General features: G+C 35.9%; 1 protein-coding gene across 2 annotated transcripts in view; it reads right to left on the bottom strand.

Moving 5' to 3' along the window:
• The window catches only part of LOC149244833 (disease resistance protein RPV1-like), a 94,426-nt gene extending 87,111 nt beyond the window's left edge, over nt 1-7,315 (bottom strand). Inside the window, exons 1-3 of one of the 2 annotated variants that reach the window (XM_089368087.1) lie at nt 6,659-7,315; nt 5,459-6,555; nt 5,265-5,392 (exon numbers count right to left, since the gene is read on the bottom strand). In XM_089368087.1, the coding sequence (XP_089224213.1) occupies nt 5,265-5,392; nt 5,459-6,555; nt 6,659-7,182 (1,749 nt within the window). In that variant the 5' untranslated portion in view covers nt 7,183-7,315. Of the gene's footprint in view, nt 1-5,264; nt 6,556-6,658 lie in introns of both variants that reach the window. The other variant, XM_089368086.1, reaches the window with a different exon arrangement.
• Nucleotides 7,316-13,368: the final 6,053 nt, after the last annotated feature.

The raw sequence follows: 13,368 nt of genomic DNA on the forward strand, positions 1-13,368 counted from the left end.
GTGAAGCAACACCAAGGTTTGTGTTGAATGCACTTAGAGATACCTTTTCCATCCTAAATGAAATTAGACATATATTTTTAGTGAAACCCACTTTTAATAAATATATAGAAATGGATGAGGTTTATCGAACGGTGACTAAGTTATCTATCCTAGATAAGAAAAGATGGGAACAGTTAATTTACTTGACTAAAAGGAGGATCAAACAACAATCATCAACAACTCAGCAGCATTCAACAGTTAAACACCAAAATAATCGACTATCAGTTCATATTCTTGATTTTGTATTAATCTATTTTTGTAAATTTGTTTAAGATATTTTCTTATCTCTAAGATTGTATAAATAACTCTCTTTAACGAGTTATTAAGGGTGGCACCCTTGAAGAAATATTTGTAATCACTAAATGTACTCAGCTTTTTCTGAATGATTAATACCAAAGAAAAGGATTCTAAATTTTGATTCATACAGTTTCGTATTCCTTGTAAGTTTTCCAATTTTCATTCACTTGTTTTCTTCGTATTCTTAAGTTTTACAAAGATAACCATATAGGAGTAGTTGAGTCTCAATTCACTCTTATAAGCTCTCTGAAAAGATCATATTTAAAGAGAATGAATTATAAAAACTGTTTGTTTAAGTAATTTCCTCTAAATAATAAAATCATCGGTATTTTTGTAATCTTGAGCATATTTTGTCAAACTTTCTGAACATTGTTTGAAGGTCTTCTTACTTATGGTTATTTAATTTTCTATTTGAAAACTATAATAGTCATAACATTTTTTTGTTTCTACTCATCACCATATAAGCTAAATCAGTGTGTGGATTTTAATAGCAGCCCTTTGGTTAATATTAGTATTATTCAACAACTTTAGTCATCAATGATTTAAATCTGTTTTAGACATTGGTCCTCCAAAAATTAAAACAAAACCCCCCAAAACAAATATCTTAGATACTCTAGCACGACAGCTAACCATTATCATCTCATGATATTTTGATATTTTTTAAATTAATTGATGAACATTTTAAGCATGTACATAAATTTAAACAAGTTTTCAAAAGTAGTGATTTAATTCTAAGCAAAAATAATATGGAAATCTTCCAAACCAAGGTTAAATTCCTTGGACACGTCATTGAAAATGGCGAGATCGCTCTCAGCATGCAATGGCATGTGCAGAGAAATTTCCCAAATGAAATAAAAGACAAAACCCATCTTTGGTTGTCTAAACTATGACTGTAATTTTTATAAAGACCCTTCGTAGGATAGAAAGGTTCTAAATCAAAGACTAAAAAAACCAGAACTATGGAATATGGAGCACTTAAAAAGATAAAAGAGAAGGTAAAAATTCTTCCTATCCTCTATGTTTATGAAAGTTTGCCAAAGATTGTTGAAATGGATGCGAGTGATATAGGATGGGAAGTAATCCTCAAACAACTCAAAGAAGGCTAGGAGTAAATTATTCAGCTTGACTCACTTGTGTGGAACCCTGGAGAAAAACTATTCAACCATTGAAAAAGAAGTGAACATTGCTTAGAATTGCATTGATAAGTTCGATATACACCTAATAAATAAAAGTTTTTTCTTATAACTGATGCTTCAGCCATGAAGAAGGTGTTAACCAAAAATATCAAGAAACCAAGAGAGTCAAATTTTGTTGGATGAGAAGCTCTCTTCACAAACTTTGATTTTGAAATTAAATAGGTCAAGGGAAGTAAAATTTACATTCCATATTTTCTAAGTAAAGAAAATATTCAGGAACAACCACATTTAATGGTTATAGCAACTGAATGGAATCTTATTCTTAATCCTGAAACTTTCATAGAAGTAAAATTTGCATTTCAGATTTTCTGAGTAGAGAAAATATTCAGTGACAACCACATTTAATGGTTATAGCAACTAAATGGAATCAAACTACTGAAAACCAACTCGGTAGTTGAGAAACACATGGAAATTTAGAGCATTTGACATATGGAAAATTTAGCAAAAACTACCTTAAATCTTCACTTTACTTTAAAAATATAGATATTATTTAGAGAGAAGAAAATAATAGACTTAATAGTTTTCACAAATATTTTGTAATAAACAAAGCTACACATCCAAATTTCCATCAAAACCTCTTGTGGCCGCACCATTATCTAGAGCCTTTGGTATTTACAATTAAAATAAGTCTGCATCCTCTCGAAAATAGAGAAGTCGGTTGTGGTTGCAACACACCCACCCACAACATACATCTCTACGTTAGTGTAATGTAAAGGGTATAGAGAGACACAAAAAATAGTGAAATTCTGATGGGTGACGGATAGTCTATGCAAACTCTGTAATGTTTGAGAAATGGCAATGAAGTGTGGATTTTGGATTTCTCTTTTCAGAAATCCGATGGACATTGTTTAGAATACAAATAAACTGATAACTTATCATGGCAAAGTCTGTAATGTTTGATATATTATTCGATAGTGAGAAATGGCCATGAAGTGTGGATTGTGGATTTCTCTTTTCAGAAATCCGATGGACATTGTTTAGAATACAAATAATTTTTCATGTAATGTTTTCTTGTACATTACCGAATGTGTGTATCGGATAATAATTTTTTCCCATTTAACATTTTCGTTACCTCGCAACGTTTAAATTGGAAAATCGAAATTAGTTGTGAAATGTTTTGAATCCCATAGAAACTCATTTCCGCTTTCACATGGATTTATTTAACCTAACTTCATTCTCTTTCAAACATATTCCTTTTAACTGAACTTAGTTCTCTTAAGGTGAAAAATGTTCTCTTTTGCAATTTGTTATGCTATTTCCACTGATGTTGTTTTACTGATGCTATTAATCCTCGACCATCCAAAAGTTGGAAATATTTAAGCGATAGACTTTGGGTTTAATATGCCATCCCAAAGTTAAAATTGTTGAAGTAATGGACTTTGGAAAAAAAAATTCGGAACCGTGCGACATAGTTTAGGAAAACAAATAAACTGATACCTCAACGGCAAGTCTTTCTGTGATTGGATTATATAGTACGTTCTCCTTTTAACCTTTTTTCACAACACACCAGCGAAAGAGAAAAACTAATTACGTTAAAAAAAATTATCGTAATAATAAAATTAATTATGTTTAGTTTCTATTGTAATCGGAATTTTCATGGCCTCTTTTTCTTTTCCGAGAGTATAAATCTGATGGACACTTTACCAAAGTTTTTTTACTATGGGTTGGGTTTTTTTTCAAAATTGTTTTTCATAGGATGTTTTATATTTATTTATGTTTGTCGTTTAAATGTTATTATTATATTTATTTTATTAGTTTTTTATTATAGTAAATTTTTTATTGAGATAAGTTTTATATTATTAATTTTAGTTTAGGCATAAACTAAATAAAATTGAGTGAAATCATAGATATACACATTAAAGAATAACATATTGAATCCTGTTAGTGATTGTGAAACTGATCAATAATTTAGGAAAATTATGTATATTCATTATTTATATAATTTCATAGTTTTTGTAAGTCATGTAGAATAATTCTCAATTAGCATGCTCAAACCCATTAGTTGTGTAATGTATTTTGAATAGGAGCAATTGATCTCAACATCCAACATGAGAAGTTCGATTGAAAAAAGATCTTATAAATAATAAAACAAATTTGATCCCATTTTTACTTTTAAATAGGGATTTGGAAGGATTCTAATATTTAAAACAATAATAATATACAAGGTATGTGTTATGAGGAAATCCATGATTGTGTAATAAGTAAGGATAGATCATTTTAGTAGGCATTCCAAGATTTGAAAGACAGGAATATGATCATGTTCAAATTGGATTATAAATTTAAGGAATGTTTTGAGATTTCCATTTCCAATCACTAAGTAGATCCATTTTTTTTTAAATGGGATGTATTATGAGCATGCTAAAGCTGAACAAACTACACAAAAACTCTCAAATCAAACAAAAAATTGTTATGTCATTTTTATTATTTTTATTGAACAACTAAAATACCCTTCAATCTCATTACTCTATCACTATAGGTTTTTTATATAGCATAAAGATGGGCCATGACCACATGAGTTTAAACCCCCAAGCTTGAGAGTTTAAGGTTCAAGGTGCATGATGTGAGTTAGGATAGAGACAAGCATTTTATAGCATGCCCAAAAACCCATGGTGTGTGTAGTAGCTAGCCTACTACTACACCATGGTTTATTTGAGAGTTTATAAGTACCATGCAATATGTGTTTATCTTGGAGTTTTATCTTGTATTTCCGCAATCCAATTGGGAGTTTGCTTATATCTAAGATATATTGTTATAAAAATAGATGCAAGAGATATATCTCTCTATCATGCAAACAAACATATAAAAATGAATATTTCTCACACACACATATATCAAATTTAACCATTGTTACCTCTTAACAAAACATCAAAAGCATATTTTTTAATTAGTGTTAATTACTGGAAATATCTAATTACAAAATATAATAAATTTAATATGCAGCATTGCTGCTTAGTACCTGCCTTATGCAAAAAATAATTGACAACCAAAGTTATTGGTCCCAGAAGTCAATATTTAAACACTTTTTACAATTTTATTAATTCCAAATGAAATGACCAAAATTATAGAAATACATAAAATTTATAATTATTAACACTTTACTAGGTGGGAGTTTCAACATATTTTGAAATTTCTTTGTAACTAGTAGAGATATAGTGAAAATAAAAATAATTAGGAATTCTTTTACAATAAATTTCTATGTAGATAGTGGCCACCATTTTTATACAAATATTTACTTAAATTATGGTGAGCAGTTATTACATGGCATTCTTGCATTAAAAAAATGGTGGATAGCTATCTACATAACATTCTTTTGTGCAAAATTGAATAGATTTTTTTTTAAATATATATTTTTATATCTTATTATTTAAATTAAAACCACTTAAAAATAACAACCCACTCATTAGGAAAAACAATTTATATTAAAAAGATTAAAATTTGTTTTTTAATTTACTACTTTTATATGAAAAGATTAAAATTTATTTTTTAATTTTCAAAGCATTTAGCGTAATATTTTTTTTAAATCTTAATAAACCTAGAATCGGTTTAAAAAGCAATTTTTTTATTGAACAAAAGAAAAAACAATATAATCTCCGGTTATTAGAAAAACATAATTTTAAAAACATCAAATGGCATAATTTCAAACCAGCCATTATAGGAAACATCCAAAGTCAAAATGTCAAAAAGATTATAATTCGAAGCGGACAAGTGCAAGGAAATGGAAACTTCGCATACCTGCTTTTCGATATCCACCGCACAGCGAAGGCGTAGTGGCTCGCTTTGATCTTCTCTAACAATACACCGAGCCATTTCCCGGACTTGATTGTGCATTATCGTTTTTGAACTGCGCTTCGTTAAAACTGCTGACAATGATTGCGATGCTTCCCGGACATGATATCCCGATGTCTCCCGCGCAGAATGTTCGAAACCTGACAATGATCGCGATGCCTCCAGCGCAGAATATCCCAATGTCTCCCGCGCAGAATGTTCGAAACCTGGTGGCAGAAACTTCGCTATAAGTTGATCCCACATTTTACGATCATGATGATAGTCCACGTCGTTCTTGAAGCTTATGAGGTAAGTTTCACAGAGCCTTCTGAGGGAGTAGTGAACGTCCTTCATATAATCTAATCCCTCTAACACTTGAACAGCCAGTTCCTTGTCTTCTCCCACCAAGAAATAAGCCACGTCCAAAAGCATCCTTCGCTGTTCGCTGTCCATATCTTTGCAACTCCATTTTAATAATTTCTTAATTACATCGTTTGCTTCGGGCAGACTCGCTCCTTGAGAGTATAATTTCAACTGCCGCTCCCAATGCGCTCTATCAGAATTGCTAGATACCTGCTCCCCCAGAACTTGTAAGCAGAGAGGCAAACCCCCACAAACTTTCAAAAAATCCTCCACCAAATCTGCGCACCCTTCAAGTGAATTTGATTGACGGGTGGCATGGTAGCAGAACAATTCTCGGGCATGCTTGTTCTTCAATGGCTCTACATCATACACGAATGAAGTGTTTGCATAAGAGGCCCTCACTACATCTTTATCACGAGATGTTACGAAGATCAGACTACCCTCCTCCACCGCATGTACATCCAGTACACATTCTATTTCGTCCCAGTGATCCACATCATCGAAAACAATCAAAATTTTTAATCCTTTTAGACTGTTTCGTAACATAATCTTCCCCTCCCAGCTACGTAACATATTTTTGCCCAGCAAATCACGACAGAGCTGCCCCTGCAAATCATGATCATCTGTTTCTCTGACGTTAAACAAATAAGAAGCCCTTCTAAACTCCGAACGGCTCAATTTGTTGAAGATATGTCTCGCCAGAGTTGACTTCCCTATTCCGCCTAATCCGGCAATTACTACCACCTTTTTGGAGCTTTGTTTCTTAATTTGATCATGCAAATCCTTCCAGGCCTGGTCTAGTCCAACTGCGTGAGGAGGGATCTCTAACGGGTCCCGTTTGACGTGTTCCATTACAGTGTTTTCAATGTTCCTCACAAGCTTTCCATAGTCATCACTGTAAACAAAAAAAATTATTTGCAGTCTATGATAGTTAAAAAGATTGATGATTCAAGATTCACCAAGTTGATAGATGATAAATAAGTAAAGTTTTTATTCACCTTTCCTTCCAATTGAACACCGTATCAGAATTGTCTGCGGCTTTTCCGAGTCCTTCCTTCCCTTTGAACACCTTACCAGAAATGTCTGCGGCTTTTCCGAGTGCTTCCTTCCATTCATCCACTACTTCCATGGATCCTCTTTCACGGTGTTTCTGAAAGGCTTCGGCATAACATCCCTTCTCAATGAAACGAAGCTCCCAAGGCTCAACGTCACAGAATATGGGAATAAACTTGGGCTTATGAGATGATGTCAACATCCAACAAAGCTCTTTTAAGCACCAGTGTGATTCAGCATAATTCTTCGAGAATATGGCAATGTGAACAGAGGAACTTCTAATGGCTCCACGGATTTCAGTCTCGATGGTATCTCCCGGGCAAAGTACGTACTGATCCAAAAAGACTCGCAACCCATAGGGTTCGAGGGCATGGTAAATGAGGCTGGCAAGAGTCAGCTTGGTATCCTTTCCCCTGTGGTTGATGAAAACCTGGTATTGCTGCCATGATGGCGTTGCTACTGGCTCCATACTTGATACCTTCTAGTGATCGGATCGGTTTGGAAGATGGAGGAAACCCTTGTCACGGCAATGAAGATGAAAAACTAGAGAAATGGCCGATCGAAAAGCTAATAGGGAGGTGGAAAAGCTAAGTCACCGTCGTCATGAAGGTGGGAGGTCGAAAAGTAAAGTCACCGTCGTCACGAAGGTGGGAGGTGTTAGCAAAAGATGTCGTATTATGATCGGCGCGTAGAGGGAATTCCACAAGTCTTCGAGGTGAAAGTCCCACTCTAACTGTACCATGCGTCACCCATGTGGGTTGTGGGTGTCGTATTATGATCGGCGCGCAGGGGAATTTCCAATAAATGGTACGATGCACCGGCCGACCACTCTTCTTTTCCCTTGGGCTTAATCTTCCGTAATCAAGTGGGCATGTGCAGGAATTGTTGACGCCTTCGTCGTGGCAGTTCATTGCCTACGAACATAGGCCTAGGCGCACGCGGAATGCTTATTCGCTAATACACTGAACATTTTCTAGCTTTGAAAGAACATGTTTTTGTTCTGTCACCATCTTCTATGATAGAAGATCTTCGGTGGAAATTCACATCTTACATCTGTCTTTCACCGATGGTGGGTCATCCATGGTGTGTGGACTTACTGAACATTTTCTAGCTGTGATGGAACATGTTTTTGTTCTACCACTATCTTCTAAGATGCGAATCTTCAAAGCTTGGGCATGGATAAAGTTTATGAGGGATGACCTAGAGTCACTAGCATGGCGTTAATTATGTTATTTAAGTACAGGTAAGAGTTTTTGATAAAATGTATAATGTAAATGCCTATATTTACACAACAACATTATGTACAAGATAAAATTATTATACATATTTAATATTGAGTATTTAAAACGTATTTATTATAAACAATTTCATGGCTAAATAATCATTTATGAGTATATTGCAAGGTTAGAGGAGATTGCTCTCACACCATCGTTTATCGTTGAAAGATGGTTGTAACAATAAATGGTATGGAAGAAATTTCACTAAACCCTGCAAAGAATGCCTTCTTAAGAAGTACAACTAACCCTTCCTAAGAAGTACGACTAACCGTGACCAACATCTTCGATGGTTTCTACTCCAAAAATATTTATTAAAAACACAGTTTCTACTCCAAAAATATTTATTAAAAACAAGTGTAGGTGTTTTATACTTGATGTTTCTTATCAAAGGCAATTGTTTAAAAGCCATTACACTGTCTTTGAATCATTTTTTTAGCACTTAGCAATTATATGTTTATATATTGTTAAACACTCTTTTAGTCTATATTTTTCATAAATTTGCATCCACATTTCCACAACCTAGTAATTGCACTCTTCCTATATCAAGTTGTTTTCACTTTCATGTGGGTTGTTGAATAAGTTTTCTTCACTTTCCATCCTACACGACTTTGTCCCACTTGACACACACAAATATGCTCATACTTAGCTACTTCACTTGTATGCAAATTCACTATATCCTATAATACCTTATATTCCCCCATGAGTCTCTCTTGCATGTCTCTCGTGCATAACCCTACACTTAATCATTTTAACATATGTTTTCTTTTCATATCCAAATGAGGGAGTCATTGACTCATTTCTCAACAATATCTTGTCTCGCCTCCTACAACCTACATTGAGCATCTTTTATTCATTATTCCTTTTGTCCTTTCAAGTTGCATTAATCACTAAAGCCAACGCATCCCTCGCACAACTAAAATTCTATGTTGTATTAAATAAGGTGCATTTCTCATTGAAATTTTATTATCTTTTCGAGTTAATGTAGTACTTGTTCTTTTTGAGCCACCTATTTCACACAAAACCACAAAACAAGAGTTAATAATACATTTAAATTTATCAAAGCTCTTAGTTTAGCTACTCATTGATTCATTCAATTTGTTTCATAAGTGTTCATAAGTAATAAATAAACATGTCAAATAGAGTACCACCCTTAACACACTTGAATGATAAGATCACAACTTTTAGTGGTCCATGGCGTACATATGGTATTCAATGGTTAACTTAGAAGAAAAGAACACTAACAAAGATTGGACTTCCTGTATTGTGCATGTTGGATGCATACCTAAAGTCTTTGAGTTTTTTGAATTAATCTTATAGTGCACAAATAAATTTAACACTAAGAAAGGGCATATGTAGTTTGTCGACTCTTCCAACACTCCCATTCCTTTGACCGCTAATGTGTTTAACAAAATTCTTTAGCTTTTAGAATCCAACTAAGTTTTTAGAGTAACTGAGGCCAACAATTTTCTGTTGAACTACAATGGAGGGAAGAATCATTTAAAGAAGTGATCCAAATTTATGAAGGGAATGAAATGAAATACAAATTTATAACCAAAACACAGACATACAATGACAATGGACTTGATTTAATAAATGGAAAATATTGAAAGTTTATACATGTAGTGTTAGGGTCCAACCCTAACCCCTTTATTTATGTAATAAACCAAATAGGGTTGAGTCACGATCATAGTTAGTTAAGGAGTCAATAAATCCCGTATTAATAATTGTAATTGGTTGACCTGCATTTAAGAAAGGGACGACAGTTAGTTGCAATGGGCCTTAATTAATAAATAAAGTGGTTAACCCTTGTTATGCAAAGGACCACTAGTCATTAGGCTGTTGAAGGTCATTTAGCTATAAAACAGTCGTAGTTAGAAGGGAAAGATCATTGAGTCTTATTTTCTGATCGAGATTTTCTCTCCTAGAGGTTTGCCCCCTCGAAGAGGCAAGTGAACATTGCTTTTATCTCCGAATAATAAAATACTTGTTGTTTTTCTTATTCTAATATGTGTTCTGGGTTGCATTTCTTCACATATCTGGTATTCTAGAATTTCTCGCAGGTCAAAATCATAACAAGTGGTATCAAAGCACTTTCCAAGATCGGTGGTACCTCCATTTTTGGCAGATTATTTTTTTAGGCTAGAGACGTGTTCCAACATATTTAAACCACGGGATTTGTCGTTGAGCGCATAAACCTGCGGATTTGGGGAGGCATGCACGCAGGAAATACAAGAGGTGGTCATGCTTGTTGGACTCCCTTGTAACTCCTGTGGGTACCCCTTCGATAAGTAGCACATTAGACAAACTCGCGCACGAACTGCCTCCCATGTACCCTCTGGGTATATTGGAAGCCCCCTAGGCTCACCTAAAACCTCGCCTTAGATAAGTTGTCGGTCATCTTGCTGCTACAGTACACTGAGAAAAGCACTCAGGGAGATTACTCGTGCATACGATAGGGTAGTCGGGTAATACGACTAAGGGTACGGTTGATCCTCCTTACTTAGTGCCCTGAAAAATTGGGTCGAGTACTATTGTTAGACCCTTATGTATATTTTGATTTGTAGCACCTGACACTCCTTTGTGACCATAGTCCCTCGAATCTCTGAAGATCACCCATTATACTATTTGCAAGATCAAATCCAGAAGTTGGGGTTCTACCGCCGCAGTATGATTCAGATCTAACAGTCAAGGTTTTGTTGTCGCCGCCACAATCAGATCCACCAGTTGGGGTTCTACCACCATAGTACCATTCATATTTAGCAGTTGGGCTTCTATTACCACTGCACCAATCATATCCACCAGCTAGGGTTCTTTTTCCGTAGGCAGATCTGGCCCTCTATGCAGTATGGCTTGTGGTTGCGATAGCCTAGGCCCAATTTTCGCAGGACATTAAGTAGGATCAAGTTTTCTCGAAATTAGCCACTGCATTATTGATCAGTGGGGAGTAAAACTCCTTTCGGAGTAAAAATAAATAAATAAAAAATTTGAGGCCTTGTCCGGACTCTTACAAGAGACTTAGCCCATAAGATTCAGGACGATGAGTTGATCGCAATGGTACCATTCACTTGTCAACTTCAATTTTCGGGCAGTCCAAAATTTTTTCAAAGTGACGTCAAGTGACAAAGATCTGTGTATGGTAGAAACTAGAGCTCAAGTCATGGCCAACGAGAAGATCGAGCACCTTGAACAAAAGTTGGATTCCTTCCAGGAAGAGATGAAGAAATTCATGGCACAATTCAATATGAGCATGTCAGGGTTGCATCTGGAGGCACATGGTATTAATGAAGACCTTGAAAGAGAATCTAGTCATCATATTCACTTCCATGGAAATCACCAACATTCGCACCCTTGGCCACCCAAGTTGGACATGTATAAATTTAATGGCTCTGGAAGATCTGGGACTTCCTCTTTCATATGTGATGGGGGTTTTAGAGGGAGATCCTTCCCCTTTGACAGTGGGTGAATCTTCAATTATAATAGGCACTGTTGAAGATGGCTGTGGTTTTCCTGTTTTTATCCTTGTGCTTTTCCGAGCCCTAAAATACATTGATGTCTGCCTCTTCCTCTTTTGTTTTGGTTTAATTGGGGCACTGAGGGCAGCAGCTACCTCTCTTTCTAGGATCTCGGGAGATACTTCTGTCTTTTCTGCCCCTTTTTCCTCTCCTTCTGTCTTTTTCTCTGTCTCTGCTGGTTTTGTTTCCTTTTGTTCTGTTTTGGTTTCTTCCTCCTCTGTCTTGGTGTCTTCCTCCTTCCCTTCTTGTTCCTCAGTTTCCTCCCCTTCTCCCCCTTGCTACTCTTCCTCTTCACTATTAGAAGGACTGAGATCATATGTGAGGGCCTTTATATCATCTTCTTCTATCATGTTTTTGAAGATTTCCCATGCTATGGGGATTGTGAAGGTATGGAGGGCTTCTTCCACTAACAGTTTAATTAACCCATGGTGAGCCAATTGATTTGGACCTCCTGCCTTCAACTTAATGCTGGAGTCTATGAGGGACTACAGGAGAAAATAGGGGATGCTGAGTTTCTGGGGTGTTGGAGTGTCCATGCCATATCTTAGCTCATGGAGAAGTCTAAAATGGTAGCCATAAACTATGCTATACCTCCCTTCATAGGAAATATATTTGATAATTTGGTAACTGACCTCATCCCAAGGGTAAGGTATGCTTGTCCTTCTAATGCCATTTTTGTCTTCTACAGGATGTTCATTGGGTTGGAAGAAGTTTTTCTTGGCAGATTGTCCAATTGGCTTTTCATCTTTGCTCCAAGGTATTCCAAGAGGAAGGGTGGTAACCCTACTGATAAATTCTGGGGTAATTTCCATGGAGAGACCTCTAAAAGTAACAGTGGCATGGGTCCTTGAGTGAGGGACTAAAGAAAGGGCAAACTCCTGAGCCACTTCTTCATCAAACCCTCAAAATTTTTCAAAAAATGGCATCCAATTTGCTCTGGTGAAAATGGCTACTACTTCGAGATGTTCATGGAGCCTGACTGAATTTGTGGGCTCCTTCCTCATGAATCCCCCTGTCATTGTGCTTATACCCCTTTGGAACACCCAAGGTAGAGATGGAGACAAGAATTTTGAAGAAATAGGAAAACAGAGAAAAATTGTGTTTTTTATAAGAAAACAGGAAGAATTTTTTTATGGAATTCCTCTTCTTTTACAAACTCAATTCCTCCTTAAAATTGTATCATTCCTTGCACATATTGATAATCAAGGTGGGTATGCGTAGAACCAGCCTCTTCAAGCCAGAATTCGAGCAAAAACCCTGTGTTTCCTCCTTAAAAACTGCTTACTACCCCTCCTATAGAACGCTGATAGCAGGAGGATGGATGAAAGCGATGGAGAACGATGGTTTCGAGGCTATGGTGGTGACAGAGAGCTTGCTACAGCTAAGTAGACAAGGGTGAAATGAGAGAAAAGGTGGTGAAGCAGTTTCGAGGAGGAATACTTATTTCTTCTTTTAGATATTTCTGGTGATGGGGTGAGCTGGAAAAAATGTACATTGCCATATTTGGACTGTTGGTCCCCACTACCTTTTCATCATGGCTCTTTCCCGTTTTCATCATGGCTCTTTCCCGCAATCACTTCCCATCATGTATCAGAGTTTGCATACCCTCCATACCTGTCCTTTAGATTTTTCTGTGAGTTGACTAGGCACACGTGTGGTGGCATCTCCGGATGAGCGTAGTCAACTCGATGAGGATGGCCAGTTAACTGGCCACTTTTTCTCGTTCAACCCTAACCATATCATTCGCTTATGCATATTTTTCAATTAGACAAATGCAATAGAGGAGAGGGTTAGTCACTTACCTGAGAGTCAAATGTATGAACTGTGAGGCATTTTGGTTCCTTTTGTTGCTGCATGCTTGTATTT

Source organism: Pinus tabuliformis, chromosome 8 (assembly GCF_031772625.1).
Source record: "Pinus tabuliformis cultivar Carrire ecotype Pingquan chromosome 8, CPIR1, whole genome shotgun sequence".
In the NCBI taxonomy this organism is placed as follows: domain Eukaryota; kingdom Viridiplantae; phylum Streptophyta; class Pinopsida; order Pinales; family Pinaceae; genus Pinus; species Pinus tabuliformis.